The following is a 19547-nucleotide window of genomic DNA, read 5'->3' on the forward strand; positions in this document are numbered from 1 at the left end:
ATTACATAAATGAATTAAACTGTATATTATTATTGCTAGTATTTTTAAATGGTTCGTATGTATTCGGTTTTTTTCTTTTTTTATGAATCTGAACATATTTTGATCAAGAGCTATTGATCAAACTTCAATGGCATCCAGAAACAAGATATTGTGATCTAGTGGGCAGAAAAGACCATTGTATATACCACTATATCAGAAAGAAGAAAAGTATCTGAAGCATTGCTCTCATTCTTCAGGCTAGCAAAGTTTTGCTTATGCTGTTTCAAAGAATAGAACCATATATGGGAAGAGAAATGCCAAATGAACAGAGAAGATTCAGACAAGGGAGAGGGGCAGAAAATCAAACAGAAACTATTAACGCGATGCTTCTCCTAGTAGTAAGAAAACTGGGCATGGAGAAAAAGAAAGATCTTCATTAATGGCGTTAGAGACAATGACTAAAATTACAGAATAAGAACAACCATTCAGCCAGTTCAGTAAGAAAATAAAGACTGTAAGCTCCCTTGAGACAATGATTAGCAAACAAAAGTTTACATACTTTGTGAACGTAACATGATCTAACAATGGAGGAAAAAAATAATCATGATCAAGAATCTGAAGGAAGTAAAAGAAGGGGAGGCAGTGAGAATGCTTCTGGGGAGAGGTATGTTTGGAGATCTTTTTCTACATAATATAAAAAATTGGACCCAATTCAATGAGACCTAATCAATAATTTATTATATTACAATTAGAAATGAAGAATTGCTCCTTTTTCTCCCTATTTAATATGCTCAGTAATTATGCATATGCTCACTAATAGTCTGATCACATAAATTCAAGGATTACTTACTCCCAGGATTTAAAAGAGCCACTAATTATTCTTTATACCAGCAGGGAAGGAATAATAATAATAATATAGCAATAGACTTACTGTATATACCGCTTTACAGTGCTTTTACAGCTCTCCCTAAGCGGTATACCGTATATTGCATCCACAATCTGGGTTCTCATTTTATCTCGGAAGGATGGAAGACTGAGTCACCTTGAGCCTGGTGAGATGCGAACTGCCAAATTGCAGTCAGCTGGCAGTCAGCAGAAGTAGCCTGCAGTACGTCTAACCACTGCACCACCACGGCTCTTATATAGAGGTAATCCTTACTTACAACCAGTCATTTAACAACTGTTTGCAATCATGACAACCTTGAGACAGATGCTTTTCAGTCCATAAAGCACTTTCAGCTGTCGTAAAGCATTGCTCTGTCAGCTTCCCTAGAAAGTCAATGGGGAAGCCAGCAGGAAAAGTTGCAAGAAGACGAGAGGCTGGATTTGAGGTTCATTCCCCCAATGTACTGAGGGATTTCCCCTCTCCTCCCTGCAGAGAAAGGATATCCTTCTGCTAGAGGAATGGACCTCAAACTTGGTAAAAACACTAGCAAATGCCATCGTTGTGGAAAACTCAGACAATGCTATTCACTAGCATTTCCCCCTCCAGAGGGAAAAAGCTAGTGGGTGCCATCATTATGAGCCTCCCAGAGTGATGACACTCATGTTCATTCTCTCCAGCAGGATGGGTAGAGGGCTCAGGTCTCCTGGGAAGCCTGGGCTGTCTCCCCCATTCACCACACCTTGGCAGTTCAACTCCTCTCTCTCGCACTCCATTTAACCCATGCAGTCACTTAACAACTGCAATTAGAAATGTTGGGATTGCAGTCGATGAGTGAAGTAATTATTTTTATTTTTATCAGGTTCGCCTGATTCGCCAGTTGCGGCCCTTTCTTGATCGGGATTCCTTGTGCACAGTCACTCACGCCCTCGTCACCTCTCGCCTTGACTACTGTAACGCTCTCTACATGGGGCTCCCCTTGAAGAGCACCCGGAGGCTCCAGCTGGTCCAGAATGCAGCAGCGCGGGTAGTGATGGGAGCAACATGGCGCTCCCATGTAACACCGCTCCTGCGCGAGCTGCACTGGCTCCCGGTGGTCTTCCGGGTGCGCTTCAAGGTGTTGGTTATCACCTTTAAAGCGCTCCATGGCATAGGGCCTAGCTATCTCCGAGACCGCCTGCTGCTACCGATGACCTCCCATCGACCCGTGCGCTCCCACAGAGAGGGCCTCCTCAGGGTGCCATCAGCCAAACAATGTAGGCTGGTGGCCCCCAGGGGGAGGGCCTTCTCTGTGGGGGCTCCCACCCTCTGGAATCAGTTGCCCCCGGAGATAAGAAGAATCCAGGACCTCAATGCCTTCCGTCGTTCCCTGAAAACCTATCTTTTTCAGCAAGCCGGGTTGGCTTAAGAAGAAATTTTTAAAATTTTTAAATTCTTTTAATTAGTCTGTGATTCTTAACTTTCGGGCCAAAATTTATATATATTTTTAAATGTTTTAATATTTGTATTCTATGTTTTTTATCTTGGCTGTACACCGCCCTGAGTCCTCAGGGAGAAGGGCGGTATATAAATTAAATTAAAATTAAATTAAATTTGGAGTCTCACTTAATTAATAACTGCTATGTTCAACAACTGAGATTCCAGATCCACTTGGGGTCATAAGTGGAGGACTATCTGTACTCTGGTTCTTTAACCTGGTGGCACAGTAGTTAAAGGGTAGGGTTGCAGGCAAACTCTGCCCACAACTTGGAGTTCGATCCTGACTAACCCTGCAGTTGCAGGAAAACATGAGGAAGAAAAAAAGTATGCAAAATATCATCACAAGTAATACACTTTTGTACAAATGCTGAGTCACAGAATCTTGTTTAGCATATCAGGATGAGGAAGAATGGTGGATTTGTTCATTAGAATCTATGGCAATTCAGATTCCAGATTTCAGTTACAGAAGACAGTTACACAGATTAGAGTTTGGCTGCCCATGAGCTTGATACCCAAATATCTATCTTGTAAGGTTAGCGTTCATCCCAAATAGCACTGATAAACTCCAAATATTATAGTCATAAAATATGCTGAAAAACAGTTTAATCATTCTCAGACGATGCAGAAATTATAAAAAGTTATTTAATCCAGAAGAAATACATCTGATTAAACAAAATATTTCAAATCAGGTTGCAGTATATTAAATCCAACTAGCCAAACTTCTTCATTCCTTATCCTTATCAGAAAGTCCTTTTTAATATGTCCCTGTTGTGAATGGGTAATGGATTTGTGAGTCATTACCCAAAGAAAAACCATTTTTATTCAATTCTGGGTAATTTATCCAGGTTTGGGAGAAACAAACTGGACTGCTATGCACTAAAATAGTGGGAATCTCTTGAAAGAAATTGAAAGAATAAAATGGAAACAGTGAATAGGGCTGCCTTCTTCCATTATTCCACCCCTGAGAGAGCACTTCATGTTGAGAGGTTTTTCAAGTGAGCAGGTCCACTCATTTAATAACACATTTCGATTTTAGCCAATGGAAAAATCTGGTCGATCAAGCAGCTATATTAGACATTGCAAGATGTCCTTACCTACAATGTCTTCATAGGCATTCTCTTCTAAAGTGCTCTTAGATCCAAACTTGTGCTGACTGTCAGTACCATTCTCACTTGGAGAGGGAGGATACAATGACTGGAGGCTTGAAGCATCTTCAAATTCAAAGGATTTTCTATAGGGGACAAAAGATAATACAATCATTTGTGATTGTGAGTGCTAAAACTTTTTAAAAATGGAAGTTATCAAAAGAAAACGGCAATTATATGATTGCCTTCTCCCACATCATGTTGAACAAGATCCAAACTATTGTTCGTATATTTTGCTGGACTTGTTTTGCTATAACAACACTTTAAACTAGTTAAGCAAGAAATATTTCTTTATTGTGGGCTTCCCCACTACCACAATATGATTTTAGGCCAATGCTGATTTATCAGATTTTTTTTTCCTATGTGCCTCTGTAATTTGACAGAATCTTGTTTGATCATAAATTGATGGATGGGAGTATTTTTTCAAAATCACTGTGACAGATAAAACAAGTAGATTAATTGAATTCACTGCATGCTTGGAGAACAGTAGAAAGAGACAAGACTGCTTTGCCTTTCTCTGGTAGAGCAGTACATTTGGGCTGGTGCATATCCTTATAGGTAACTTACTTTACTGTGAGCCACTTAATGCTACTAATATGCTGTGGAAACTCTGACATTGGGATTGAGGAGCCTCTCTCAGAGACACTGTATTTCTGAAACTCAATCTAAAAAAAGAAAAATGAATGGGCCAGCCAAGAGAGGAGAACTTGTTCATATACTCTGCTTCCAATGGCAGTGATTTGAATAGAAATACCACTTAGATTTATATACCTCTTTACAGTGCTTTCCAGCCCTCTTTAAGAGGTTTTACAGAGTCAGCATATTGCCCTCAACAATCTGGGTCATTTTATCGACCTCAGAAGGATGGAAGGCTGAGGCAACCTTAAGCTGGTGGGGATCGAACCCCTGGCAGCCAGCAGAATTAGCCTGCAATACTGCAGCTGGCAGGATAATCTTTCCAGTACACATACACTCTAGTTTCTTGCAATATTATCTGCCTAAAGCCTCAGCCATCTGAATATACCCATAGCATTCAAGACTAAAATAAACTCCCTGTTCATTCTGATCCTAGCCTAACAGTATTGTACTTACATTATAAAGGAAGATGCAACAAATAATTGTTTTCAGATACCATCATTGCTTCAGTCAAGAGTTTCCAAAACACGGCCTTATATTCCGTGACAAACTATTAACTTCCAAAATAAAATAAAATGTAAATTTCAAGATCGCTCTTGTGGTGATTAGATCTTGTATTCAACAAATACACAGTCTTCTACATACAGCACATGAGCTACTCATAACTTATCTCCCTGCTTGAATAGCAAACATTATTTTTGCTTATTTTTGTCATGATGAGAAATCCCAGAAGCAGGTGGCAAGATCATTTCTTTTAAGCATCTCCTCCCACCAGAATATTTTATCTGGTCAAGTTGTTCTGACAGTACCCATTTTAATAAAAACAAGACAGTACCCAAGAACATCCAGTTTGGTTTATTAAGAGTACTGAACATTGGCTTTACTACTGACCAACTTTAAAATTATTTACAAGAACTGTATGTACACATCCAAATACATCTGAAACTCAACAGCTTGGATCCCAAGAACTGCACGAGGTTCAATTTCCCAATGAGACTCTTACTCTTCTCATTACACACACAAGAACACTTCTGATGATGCTTGTGCCCATTAAATTTAATATATAGTGTGCAGCTTTATATGAAGCTCTTCTTCACTTAAAAGAGGTTCAGGTCAGCATCCTAGAAATTAACTGGGTCTAAATCACACGGGGAAATGTAGTTAGCCATTCAAAAAAAAAAAATCTTCAATATACATTTTAAAAAATGTTCCAACACAACTAGCTAGAGTATAGGCAAGACTTGGCAAAAATAGAGGAGCTTTGCACAAGTGGAACTGTCATAAATTCTTTGATTATAAATTCTGTATTCTGTACAATACTCTGACAAGCAAGCATAGCCAAACAGAAATATTCTATTCTCCATAAGAATCATCATGACGACACATAAAATGCTGAACTTGTTTGTTTTCTTGAAGACGTTTCATTATCCTAACTAGGTAACATTGTCAGTGCTAATGATGATGATGATGATGCAGTAGCACTGATGAGGTAACCTATTTAGGGTAATGAAATGTCTGCAAGAAAACAAGCAAGGTCAGAGAGCACCAAAGACCCCTCATTTCAATCCTGAACTACGAATATTCTCCTTTATTGGTACTCGAAATGCTGCTTGAAACAATATAATGAAATTGTACAAACTATTCAGAAATGTTTTACCCTTATATTTTATGGGAGTTTTGCCTTGCATTTGGGAGAAATTGATGGATATTTTTTCCACCAGATTCCATCAGTAAATTTCTCCATCTTGAACAGATTGCCTGACTGAACTAAGATTTCAGTACACGATTCTTGGCCATTTCAGATCTTTCTACGTCATTGAAATCCCATCAGAGTGTTACTGAAAATAAGGAAAGTGTGTGGTTTTTTTATGGCAAGACAGGACGTAAACGTAATAAATTGTGCGAAATAAGCAAATATATCCACAACTGAAGGTTTTAAATGAGATAACCAATGACTTTGTGCCAGGTACAAGAGCTGGAGTTTAGATAGGGAAATTTCACTGCATCCCAATAAGCCATGAAAATTCATGAGGATCAGGATTAATCAAGGGATTAAATATGAAGCTGAGAGGGAGGAGCAGTAAGACAATTTGTACAAAGCATCTTCACAGTTGTTATAGAAAAATAATAGAAATAGATGTTCTTTATTTAAGAATTTTTCAGTTTGTATTTGCTGCAGTAAAAGTCAATCCCTCCGGCAACTACAGCAGCTAGCAGACTCTAGTATAATTTGGAACAACACTTGACAAAACCCAATTAACAGGGCATGACAGCCATTGAGTCTACAGGGTGAAAGTGGTGGCCTAATTCTGCTTGCTTTCACTCTCATCTGAAAAGCATTACCTTAAGGAGAGGTTTCTTGGTCTGCAGAAATGTCTCCCCGATATTTAAGGGTACTATAGGACAATAGCTTTCCATGTTTACCTATTTGGGGATTTTCTGTGAAAGCGCGACTCTTTTTTCGGTCTCCGTGTGGCAGGGGGAGCAGGCGTTGATGGAAGAGGGGGAGGGGCAGCAGCCATTGGCGAAGGAGGTAGTCCGTTGCTTGATTTACTTGTATGGTTCTTGTCAGCTTCATACTCAAAGGTGCGTTTCGGCTTGGGCACAGGATTTACCGCTGTGTTTGCCAGGCTTTCTGGAAGCAGCTTAGAACTAAAAGAACTAACTTTGGTAGTTAGCCCATGCAGCATTTTACTGATTTTTTCAGTCTCTGTGGGTGTCTCCAGATTACTCCCACAAGTAATGTTCCCTGCTTTGCTATCATTTGAAATCTCAGTCAAGCTCTCTGAAACCCCTAAAATCAAAGACTTCTTTCTGCCTCTATCCACATTGTAGCAGCTACTTGGCAACTGAGGAAGTCCCCGGCCAGGTTGTTCTTTTAAGGCCTGTTCAATTTTCTGGATTCTGTTTAGCACAGCAGAGCTTTCTTTTGGAACCCCTTTGAGAAAGGCATTGGTGGACTCATTCCGGCTCAGTCGCTTTTCAAACCGGTGGCAGGAATCTCTGTCTAGAAATTCCTCCTCTTCTGTTTCTGGGTAGGAACATTCAGAAAATGTTCTGCTCATCCTCTGGAAGCCTTTGTATTCAAAAGCCTTCTCACTGCAGGGAGAAGGCAACATACTAGGGCAGCTCTCACTGCCTGACCTCTCCCCAACATCCCTCTTGTCCAAGCAGACACTCATTCTAGGGGAAGGCTGTTTGCGGCATTCCCATTCCGTTATCTTCTGCCTGATATCAAGAGCTTGTGAATGGACACTGACCCGACTGAGAGAGATGTTACGTAGATTGGCTGCTGTTCCCAAGGAGAGAGAGCTCCGTCTAAGCTGCCAGTTGCCTACTTCTTCACCATCCTGAGCCTCATTGGATACCTCCTTTTGTTCATGGCCCTGGAAGACAGAGACCCTTTTATCTAGGCATCCAATGCTAAAGGCTTTGAGTGGATGATGTGGAGATTCTGTATCTGAGGGAGAAGTTGAGGTGCTTCTTAAGGCAATTCCCCACTTAGTTTGATCTTTAAGGAAGACTCTGGAATTGGAAACTTTGGTGAAATTGCCAGAACAGCAGGATTCCTCACTATCACTGAGTGGATGTGTTTTGGGGCTTCTTTGTTGATACAGAAGAGGTGGTGGAGACACTGACTGACACCTGGAAGTGAGAAGACAAATACCATTTAGCCAACTAGCTATGTAAATAAATCAGCAAATAAACAGGTAAAATAAATATGAATGTCTTTTTTAAAAAAACAGTTTTAAAAAAACAACTGTACCAACCTTCTAAAACTGATTTCTATTTTATAAAAAAGTTTTAATACATAATTTATCAAGTAGGGGATTTTAATTTTTTTAAGAGTATTAGAAGTGTCATAATTAAGTTGATTAACATTTATCAATTACAGCATTCTCTGTCCAACACGGAAACTAATTCACAAGGAACATTTAAAACTTGATTGCTTATTTATGTCTGCTCTTTAATAGGTTACTGTATATGTTTTCTTACAATTAGAAGTCTGATTGTTGGACTGGATGATTATGATGACAAAAAAAAAATCCTTCTTCCCTGAAATTGTAAATAAATTATAAATAAGCCCAACTACAATCTTCTGGAAACTATCATTTGAGGATCTGAATCATTATGAAATGAGACTCACTTCCTTAAGCTGGCGTGGAAGAATACCATGCTCTGTAATAATGACAGCTAAAAGTCCAATAGGGACACAGTCTCTTTGCCTGGTTTTCAGATCAACATTCAGCATAGTTAAAGTTAATTCAATGCAAGCTAGGCCTAAAAACAAATGGAAACAGATCCCAATGTTCTGTTTTATCCAAGAGCTATTAAATGTGTGATGCTACTATCTCTAAAAAGGTAAAGACAAAATTATTATTATTTACCTGTTAGGATCTGAGGTTTCTTCTACACTACTACAAATGCGCATAATAAAGTTCAGAGAGACTGGTCAATTGCTTTCTAAGGTTGCAGTGATCAGAAAAGTAATGAGAGAGCAAGAGATGCTTTCCCTATAGACATTTCCCATCAAATCCATCCTCCCAAATAGTATATCTACTCCCAAGACAGGGAACAACTTGAAAAATATAGATTCCATGCATCACTGTGCCTTTGCTCAACATTGTAGCTTCCTAAACTGTTTATTGTTTATATGTTATACACTTGTTCAAGTGTATATGTTACACATACACTTGAATTTATGGCTTAAAATTCTCTTTTTCCCTTACACACAAACATATATATTGGGGCTTCATAACAGTCATATGTACATAACATGTTTCAGAACCATCTACCATTCAATTCACCTTCAAACTACAATAACCCACAACTAAAATGAATGCTACATATAGATGGACTGGTTAGTATCTCTCCTTCTTTAGCCACATATTTTATGCATTTTCAGGATCAATTACTACATCATTTGCTCTCATATTGCTTTATGAATGAAAATGTCATTCAATAGCGTGGCAATTGAAGAAATTATTTAAACTATAATTATTAATTTAAAAAAGGAAGTTTCTATAAAGTTGACAGTGATCATGGACTTTGAATAGCCTGAAACTATAAAGATACCGTGTTTCCCTGAAAATAAGACCCTGTCTTATATTTGTTTGAATCCTGAAATAAGTGCTTGGCCTTATTGCCGTGAGCTCAAAAGCCCAATTGGGCTTATTATCAGGGGATGTCTTATTTTGGGGGGAAATAGGGTATTAATTAAAACTCTTTTGGAGAGAGAAGGGAAATTAAACTTCTTTTGGAGAGAGGAGAGAAATGAATTCAACCTGTTTTGGAAAAAGGAGAGAAATTACACTTTTGGAAGGAGTCGGCAAATTTGATCTTTTTTTGAAGGGAGGAGAGGAATTAATTCAATATGTTTTGGGGGCTTTTGAGATCTGCAGCAGGACAGCTACAGTACCTATGCAAGGCTGCCTGTCTGCTGTCTGGGAAAAAGGCACAAGCTCAACTTAATTGCAGCAGCTGGACCAAGAACTCCTGTCTTGTGGTGTTCCCGTTCAACATCAAGCAATTTTCTCATCTGCAATTAAGCTGAGGCAGTGTGCACATGTTTGACACTTTTGTATTAAGAATATCATATATGTGAAAGATTATTAACCAAAATCATGCAATGTTTGAAAACAAAATTACAATTTAGTGATCATAATATGAAACTGAGGCAGGAGGATGCAGAATCCAAGTCCACATTCCGCTATAACTCAATGGGAGATTTTGGACCAGTTGTCAACTTTTAGTCAAACTTACCTTACAGGATTATTGTGGCAATAAAGTGAGTATGCTACTACAGGTAGTTCTCACTTAGTGATCCTAATTAGTACCAGCAACTATGTTGCTAAACAAAGTAGTCGTTAAACAAAACACCTCCCCTTCTTGGCGGCAGCAGTTTCAGCAATCTCAATTTCAGTCATTAAGCAGGACATAATGTGACCGTAATTTAAACCTCCTGCCAGCTTCCCTATTGACTTGGCTTCTTTGTCAGCTGGGAAAATCACAACTAGCAAGTACATGACCATGGGATGCTGTGACTGTTGTAAATGAGCAACGTTTGCCACTTGCCTGAATCACAATCATGTCATTGCAGGGGTTGCAAGTGTGAGGATTGGTCATAAGTTTTTTTATTCAGCACTTTGTAACTTCAAACAGTCATTAAACAAATTGTCATAAAGTGAGGATTACCTGCATATACTTTCAGAACATCTATGTTAAGGAAGATTCTGCGTCTTATTTTATTTAAAAACCAGGCAGGACATGTGATTACCATAAAACACTATTCCTTCACTTTTTCCTGTTTTATAGTTTGTAGGGGGGTGGGCACCTCCAGCTTCCCTAAGTATACTTTATTCAATTTATCTCTTTTCCGTACCCTCAGGGTTTTTTTCCATTCTGCTTATTTGTGAGTTAATAATGATCCCTGACTGTTTGCTTTCATTCCCACCTTCTGAATTCTAGGGATAAGAAACGATTCTTCCTGCACCAATGCTACAGTTCTTAACTAATGCAATTCTCATGACTGCTAAAGGAGGAGAGAAAAAAAACCAGACAGTTAATTTGAGGAAGTCAGATTTCTTTTATAAACTACTCACATATACCAAACCAGGAACCCAATGATTAAAACTCTTGGAAAAGAGAGTTAGATTATTTTAAAAATGGGAAGAACTCTGTGGGACTCAAATGTGTGCAGATACATTCTGATGGAGTAGGAGAAGGATGTAAGGAATGTGTGAAAATTACAAATGTAATTAGAAGTCAGGAATGTACAGCAGGAATGATGAATCCCACTCTGGGTAACCAGCTGTGAAAAGACAAAAAAAGAGCAGTTCATGTATTCCTTCCTTGTAAGCAATGTCAGTGAGGAGAGAATTTCCACTGCTATTCCGTCATCACAGCACTCTATCTGTATAACATGTAAACACTTATGGCATGAGATTTCTGTTCTTGGCGATAACTGTAAATTCAGGTGTGTCCAATTCAAACTTACAATAACTCCATCAACTCTGAAGTTATGGAATTCTCAAGGATTCAACTAAGACTCAAATTTTCAGTAAAGACACTATTTTCCATCTGCTTCCTTCATTTAAAAAAATGGAAAAACAAAACTATTTGAGTGTATTGATTGGAGATGCTAACAAAACCAAACCAAAGAGTTGTCTCCAAGGTACAGCTGTGTCTTCTCCAGGAAAGGTGCACCTTCATAGTAACAACCTAGACTAAGGTTAACCAGGTCACGATAGAAAGTAATTGTGTAAAATAACAACATATGCAATTTCTGTTTCCTGTATCTGCTTGCTTTTCTCATATTTCCCTCTGGGTAAATCATGACCAGACTCCCAGACTATCCTCATAGATCAGCTTTTGTTTCTAGAGAGGAAGTGACTATGATCTGTAGTGGGAGGCATCTTACTGCAGTAGTTGAACAGGTTTTATCTTGAGTTAACTGCCTCCTCTTTGCTTCCAAGACAGTCAGTGTGTAAAGTAGAGGCTAGAGATAATTATGACAACACTAGCAAGGCTGAGATCATGAAATTATCTAAGTAAAAGAAAGGGTAGAGATAATACTCAGTTACTTTGCAACACTGCAGATAATAACTAGTGTCAGTTGAAAAAGTTTATTGAAAATGCATCCATTCAATTCAGTATGAAACATATAGTTCATATAGTGTAATGGTGATACATTCAGAATAGAATATCTTGGTGCTGTCTGCCTAATCCAATTTTATTTGTATATATATTCTCCTCAGACATTTTGTACTGCTATAGTAAGCTATATATGTTCTTTGCCATAATCTCATCAAGACACAGGCTCCAATCCTCTGTGTAATTTACTAAGACCAAAATCAATTGAATCCTTCTCCAAACTTATAGAGATGTTTCATGGTATAAATCTTTATTCCAACATCAGTGTACTGGCATAAATCTCGGACAAATCACAAGAACAATTCATCTATGCTTGGATTCTCCAGGCATTTGGCTAATATGAGTTTCCGTCATAAACACTGGAGGGAGAATTAGATTTGACATTCTACCAGTCAGAAAACAGATTATGGAACTACACATTTTTATAACTTACACTACAAAGTTTGTATTCCCCCATGCCAAATGGTCCTACTATGGTTTTCTGAAGTAATTCTTTAGTTTTAATACAGTATTTGCCTTTCCCAGCAACATATTTAAACTGCTTCTGTGTGTAGCAAAATGTGATGTACAATAATGAACACTGCCATATGCCAAAAAAGGGTTGGTGAGCCACAAATGGGCACACTTTTCATGAAAATCCCAAAGGTGCTTTTCAAAAGGCAACTGGACTTTCGTGGTTTTTTCCTTTGAAAATGTTTCACTTCTCATCCAAGAAGTTTCTTCAGTTCTGACTATCAGAATTGAAGAAGCTTCTTGGATGAAAAGCAAAATCAAGAAAGTCCAGTTGCCTTTTGAAAAGCACCTTTGGGACAACCATGACCTGGATGATTGAGAATCTCCATAGACATTTTCATGAAGGTCAACTCTGAGACAAACAATAACTGAATTTTTATCTCTAGCATTAACAATGGCTTTTTTTTGGGGGGGGGCATATACTGTATGTAATAGTCTAAATATGTTTAAACATAACGGCTCCCTTCCTTTAATAAATGTATGATTCATTCCAACTAAGTACACTATGCCTGAGTGCCGCATGGCAAACAGATGACGGAAATTAAATTGCAGGACATCGACATTAAAGCTTTGTCACCACAACATTTTGGGGGACATGCCAGCGTTCACTATTCTTGAAAGGATGTCCTGTTCTCAGAAGCTGTGTGAGAATGAAATGTGCTGTCTTGCAACCTCCAGACCTTCCAACCCTGGAGCCTTCAAAAATCGTATGAGAATGGGGTATGCTTTTGCGTAGTTTTTGGAGGCTGTGGAAGAGCATTCTTGAAGTCGCGTCAAGAAAGAAGGCCCTGTGTGACCTGGAACAGCCTCAGGTAAGGCATAGGGGCCTGTCAACAGAAAAATAACACAGCCTGAAGTTAAGAGATATACAGCAAATCCTAAGGAACACTGGATCATGGGGGCAATCACATAAGACAAGCTTTTTGAGTGGTAGCAGTGGTGTTAGAGCTGAAATCAAGATCCAGGCTTTTCCTTCAGGTTCCACCTCAACGCTAACCTTAATACCAGATTATGTGAGCAGGCCCAGGAACCCCAAGGGACAGGGGAAGTAGTGAACTGGCTCTGTTATTATTAACATCCCTTCATTTGCTATTTCTTTGTTCTTGCTCTGTTTTTACAGTCTTTTTATTAATATTAATATTTTTTAATAATAATGGTAATTGGTTTTAGGTATTGATTGATTGTTCTACTTTATTAGTAACCATCTCTTGTTTGGTGAAATAGGCAGCTATATAAATTGGATAAATAAATAAAACACTCAGTTTTATATCTCACAACTTGATGCCCTCAAGGGTCTGGAGGCTATGAGAGTCTGATGGGGGACAGCAGACGTCAGTTCAATTAGATGTCAGTATTGCTTTAGTTAAGTTCAGCTGTGGCTTTCTCAGGATTCTTGTGTTTTGGGTTTCCATGCCGCCCAAGGCATATACAAAAAAGGGAGAATGCCAAAGAACCTGAGGCAGTCCCAGAAGAAGATGGAGAAATAATATCAAAGGCACACTACAACCACAGGCTGCCAGAACAGCAAGAACCAGAATTTCGTATCTCCCTCAACACCCAAAATGGTAGAAGACGAAGAGAAGTTCCTTTCCAAAGAGCAGGTGGCAGTTGCATCCAGAAGAATCTTGGCACAAATCCATCTTGTGTGCTAATTGTACCCAGTCTAGATCAAAAGACCTACTCACAATCATTTATGCTTTGGTCACCTCATGGTTGGACTAATGCAATGTGATGTACTAAAGTACTTGCAGGACCACCTATCTCTAATTGAATCTGCTTGTTCCGTGAGATCCAACATGGTGGGCATGCTCCAGATCCCCTCCATAAAACAATGTAATCAGGAGAAATGCCTTCTGTCATAGTGCTTGTACTCTAGAACATCTTACCACCCCACCTGCCATGATTCAAATGTCCCCAACCATGTTGACTTCCAGTAAATCTTAAGGTCTGACTTTCCCCCACAAGTATTAGGCCAAGGAAGGATGCCTCTGCAATAATTTTATCTATTACACAGATCTTGACAAAATCTAAAAAGAAAGATGCTACATAACTAGATGAAAGACCTCTCTGAACACGAGCTAAGCATTAATAGAATTGACATCCATGTTCCTCTTCAAATAAGCTAAAGGCAAGAAAAACAAATGCTTTAAAAGGACATGAAACTTTCCGCCATGAACACTGATTCTGTTTTGTAGTGTAATTCTAAACTTGATTTTAATTTGATTTCAAAGCCAAAACTGAATTATTTAGAAAAAAAGAAATATGAACACTGTTGGCTGTTTTCATTTCAAAGGGGGCTGGTTCAAAGTAGCTTCAGATGATTTTTTTTAGTTCCTTGCATAGTCTTCACAACAGTATATTTATTGTGTAAAAGCCCACTCCAAAGACTGGGTGGACTCTTTTCAAGCTATGCAACCAAAGCTTGGTTTCAAATTCTGACACATAAGACTGGAAATTTCCTTATTTGGCCACCGACCCAAATAAGCTGAGCTATTTCTATTGCCTTCTACACCTGGATCTCCACTACATGAGAGATGATTGGTTACTTTTATCTATTATATAAAAATGGCTTGTTTCCCTTTTCCAATTTCTATGTACCTAGTTGATAAGTGCTGGATTTCTTCTGAATAAATCTTTAAAATGATTTGTTCAGTTTTGATACAGTATTCTGTGAGAACTGAGCAATTGCCGTATGCTTTGTAAACTATGTTTTGGTCCAAGGGCAAGCAAAATGTCTGAAGGTATCAGTGTACTTTCAAGCACTTCCTTTGCATACTTATCAGGCTTTCTACTCCATTTTACCTCATAAAATAATTAATATATTTATATATTAGTAATGAAAACAATATAGAAAGCAGGATACAAAGATGCAGCCTCTAGTTTCACATTTCTTTCTGGAAATGCTTGAAAAGCCACACAAAAATTTATTCACTTTCATAGAATTGTTTTGATGTTTTGAGACAGTATCAGTGATTTGGTGAATAATTAAATTTCCTATTGTAGCCATTTTGGCTGTCCATAATCCCTTGTTCTTATAATATTAAAGTCTAAAAAAGATTGTCTATATCTGGAAAACAGATAAGAGTGTTGTGAAAAATCAGCCACATACAGTTTATTCAATATATTCAACATGGTTAAATAAATATAGATTAGCTTTTCCAATTCTCATATTTTTCAGATATACTTGATTCTAACTCTCTGGTTTTGGGAACGTTTATAGACTTGTCTATCTTGGTGCTTTCCTCCTACAAATCTCACAAGTCTCTGCCTTACCTGTACTGACCTCTGTTACCAAATTGTTTCTTTAGCATCAGAACTTCTCTGGTTCCCCTTGGTGAAGCATCTTCAAAAGCAGGTCTCCAAACTGCCACTCTACCTACTTTTAATACACTCCTAGCAAATAATATCTGAGCCCACTTCATAGATAATACTTTAAAGTATTGAAAATGATTATAAAAAGCATGTATGTTCGTATCACAAACATTTACTGTATCTATCAAAGATCCAGGGCTAGTTGAAAGATTCTATCAAATGTGCCATTTAGTCTTATGAAAGAATGAATAAAAAGGCCTGAAAACACCAAGGCATATTGCTCTACCAGTTCCAATTCTAGTTTGATGCTTGTCAGGAGAATGGAAAAATTTCACTTGCTATATTTGGCTGCCCATTCTCATTGTTTTCAATTACACCCAAAACTGTGTTTCCCCTCCCCTCTCCAGCTGCTTTTTAGTTGCTTCTGTTATTACAGAGTAAGAAACAGTTTTCATGAATGCTTTTCATATAAATACTACATTTAATGAATATTACATTTAATATTAGTATCACATTTCTTTTAACCGACTCTCTATATCCAGTGTCAACTCCGAAACGACTCTAGCTGTAGCCATGTTTTCTTGCTTTGTTTCTTAGTTGCCATACTTATTGGGAGGAGGGGGACTTATGAAATGTAGAATGTTTTCCTCCAATGTGCCAGACATAACAATAAGGCTCCTGAGAAGCAAGGCCAAATCAGCATGCCCTAGCAACAGCAGGAGGGAATGCTGAGAAGTTCATCACCTGCTTTGTTAGCTAACATGACCTGTGACACAAGGGGGTGGCAGACAGTATCTATTCTTTAATTATACCGAAAATCCAGGAATTATTCAGTGTTGGCTTCACCTTTGACCGTACCAATATGATGTACCCAATAAACAGGATTTTTGAGGAAGCCAAGGTCTCGGAGTCTTGAATTGGTTGGGAGCATTACTCAGAACCATGACATCCAGCTCCTATAACTACACTTAAAGCTTTTCAAATAAAATTTACAGTTAGTCCTCACTTAGTGACCACAAATGGGACTGGCAATTCTGTCACTAAGCACTGCAGTCATCAACCATAAAATCATGTGACCGTGATGGACTTACATCACTTCTTGTTCAGCTATTACGCTGGACATCATATGACCATGAATTGCTATTTTACTTCCATGTTCTCAGTTAATTCTACTTGCTGGAAATCAGTTGTGAAGCACACAAATATTGATCACATGACCGAAGAACTCTACAATGGTCGAAAATGCCCACCAATTGCGAAGAATCAAATGCTGATCGTGTATCCAACTGCAACAGTCATAAAGGTTTATAAGGACTGATTGCAATAAATGTTATAACCATCAGCAACTACAAATGGGCAAATTTCACAACAAATTTTGATGTCTGTCTTGTTTGCCAGTTTTTGCCTCAATTTCTGCTGACTGTGGGAAGAAAATATTCAGGCAAATAATATGTTTGGTTGAATTCACTCTTCAATATTAAGGTACCTCTATTCAGTACCTGAGTACAAGTATTTGCCATGGCAATACTGCGGACACATTCTGTGATGACTTAGCTTCTGGAGAAGACTTTAATTGTGGGAAAAGCAGAAGAGAAGAGGATGACCAGCAGCAAAGTTGATAGACAGTTACAGTGGCAATGAGTACATCATTGGAAGCCCTGAAGGACCAAATTAGGGACAAAGCATCATGGAAAAAGATCTATCTTTGTGGTTGCTGGGAGTTGATATTGACCTGAGAGCACATAATGAAATCAAATCTTGACCTCTCAAATATGCACTGTACAAACCTAGAGGAAGCACCTACAGTAATTACCTGTTAGAAACTAATAACTGAGATATACAAATTACTCGGATTCCAACTATCCCTACATTCTGATATCAAATCATATTTAAATATCTTTTAAAAGCAGTAATTCTGCTAGGATTATGATATTGTTGGAAGTCAGATACAGCCATCAATTTTAAAAACAAACATAAAGGACACTGACACAACATTAAACAAGAACAACTACAGCATTTGCATTTTACACTTACCGCTCTAGAGTATCCCGAGATACCTTATTTGCTCCTGCTCTCTTGGTGACACTGGCATTCTTGTTGGCAGTCATGGTCATTTCTGCCCTCTCTAAATCTGGAAACCTAGGAAAGAGAAAAATGAAACCCCAAAGAAACTTGTTGGAATAGTGTGTAATTGAATTGGAGATGTTTACCAACCAATTTAAAATGGTAAGAAAAAGAGTGACAAAGGGACTTCAGTCACATTTTCCTTTCTCTAACAGCTTCAGTAAGACTAAGTCTAAAAGTGAACATAGACAAGATACTCCTAAACAGGCTAGGTATTATAAAATATATATATATAGGTTAATGAAGGGGCACCTGGATTAGGTTTATATACAGTAAACTCCTTACTAATTTTGCCAGCCTCACTGGTGTAAGGACAGCCATATGGAACCGAAAAGGCTGCATATACTAGAAAACCATCTCATGAATTATAAACTAGCATTCTCCAGAATCTTATTTATTACAGCCAGAGAATGTGACTGAAACTCAGAGAAACACATAAGAACAGAATCACTATCCTGGTTTCCAGATTTTTTTCTTTTTTTAGTTAAACCAGAACTACAATAATTTCAGATTTTTAGATGGCTTCCTTTTGTACAAAAAATAACATTTTAGAAATGATTTCATTGCATTTCATTGTTGGAGATGCAATAAAATTAACACTTTATTTAAATATATTGTTTCATTCATTCAGGAAGCGCTTACATGTACAGTATATATCATCAATACACATTTGAATGATAAAGGAGCTTCCTCTTGTATACCATATCATCTTTTAATGACCCCATAATCCCTTGTGGGGTGGAGTCTGGGCAACTGAATGGAGTTGAGGGTTTACTGGCCAGATGCCCTTCCTGTCACCATCTTGTATACCATATGTTGCTGGAGTGGAGAATGAATGCATAAAAATTCTCCACATTAAAATACTGCTCACTGAACATATTTTCACTCAATTTTTCCTCCAGGAAAGTCAGGCAGTTTACACAGAGTTTATTATTTGAAGCTCACAGTAACTCTGAAAGGCTGCCAATAATCTTTGCTCCTGTCCTTCAATTCCAGCTCTATACACTAAAACAGTGATAGAAATTACTCAAGCTCTAAAACTATATACCAGCACCGATGTCCATCTCCAACTGGCCAATATCTACAATCTATTTCATAAACTCCTGGATTTCACCTACACTTTAGTGAACTCAACCATTTTCAGGATCTCAATTAACATGCAAGTTAATACGTGAGTACGTAAGTATTTAAGTACTCTATATTTTAAAAACAATGTACAAATCCAGTAAGCAAGTAAATAATAAACATGCCCACCTGAATGAGAAGAGTTAAAAGATTTAGATAGCCAAAGAATAGAGTTGCTTGAAACTACTCCTTCTGGAAACCATTAGAGATTAGACAGGAAAAAAACTTGACTGATGATAGCTATAGCTTCTCAGGCAAACAAACATTATGGTTGATTTATTATCTTGTAAAATGTACTTCAAGAACCCTTAACAAATAATCTGACTAAAAACAAGATATTGCTTTTTTTTCTAAAGCTATAAAGAAATGTGCTTAGATTATTCATCCTCACTACATGATCTGCCTAATTCCGAATTCAGAAAAACTTCGGTTGTTTAATTCTTGGTTAATAAGCAATAATATTTTTCTGTCTGGTGATTTGTATTGTGTTTTTTTAAACTCTTGAGTATCTCAAAAGTAAGAATTCTTAATTTTCCCCCAATCCAATCTCAAGTACTTGTACACAAAAATGAAAGTACAAACTATGCATATATGTGTGTTTCTTTAGACAATTATATTTGCAAGTATATTGGGAGAAGGTAACTTTTCACGTTGCAATACAGTCCATAGCTACACAAGTCAGCTGCACAAAGAAACAA

The 19547-nt window shown here is 37.8% G+C and overlaps 1 protein-coding gene across 2 annotated transcripts in view; it reads right to left on the reverse strand.

The window, feature by feature from the left end:
* Positions 1–17715, reverse strand: part of DENND2B (DENN domain containing 2B) — a 76142-nt gene extending 58427 nt beyond the window's left edge. The window contains exons 1-3 of one of the 2 annotated variants that reach the window (XM_070957464.1): positions 17635–17715; positions 6547–7767; positions 3436–3572 (exon numbers count right to left, since the gene is read on the reverse strand). In XM_070957464.1, coding sequence (XP_070813565.1) covers positions 3436–3572; positions 6547–7767; positions 17635–17714 — 1438 coding nt within the window. In that variant the 5' untranslated portion in view covers position 17715. Of the gene's footprint in view, positions 1–3435; positions 3573–6546; positions 7768–17634 lie in introns of those variants that run through there. The other variant, XM_070957465.1, reaches the window with a different exon arrangement.
* Between the last annotated feature and the right edge of the window lie 1832 nt (positions 17716–19547).

The sequence above is a fragment of the Pituophis catenifer genome, unplaced genomic scaffold (assembly GCF_029215685.1).
Source record: "Pituophis catenifer annectens isolate HBS135680 unplaced genomic scaffold, rPitCat1.0.hap2 SCAF_1, whole genome shotgun sequence".
Taxonomy (NCBI): domain Eukaryota; kingdom Metazoa; phylum Chordata; class Lepidosauria; order Squamata; family Colubridae; genus Pituophis; species Pituophis catenifer.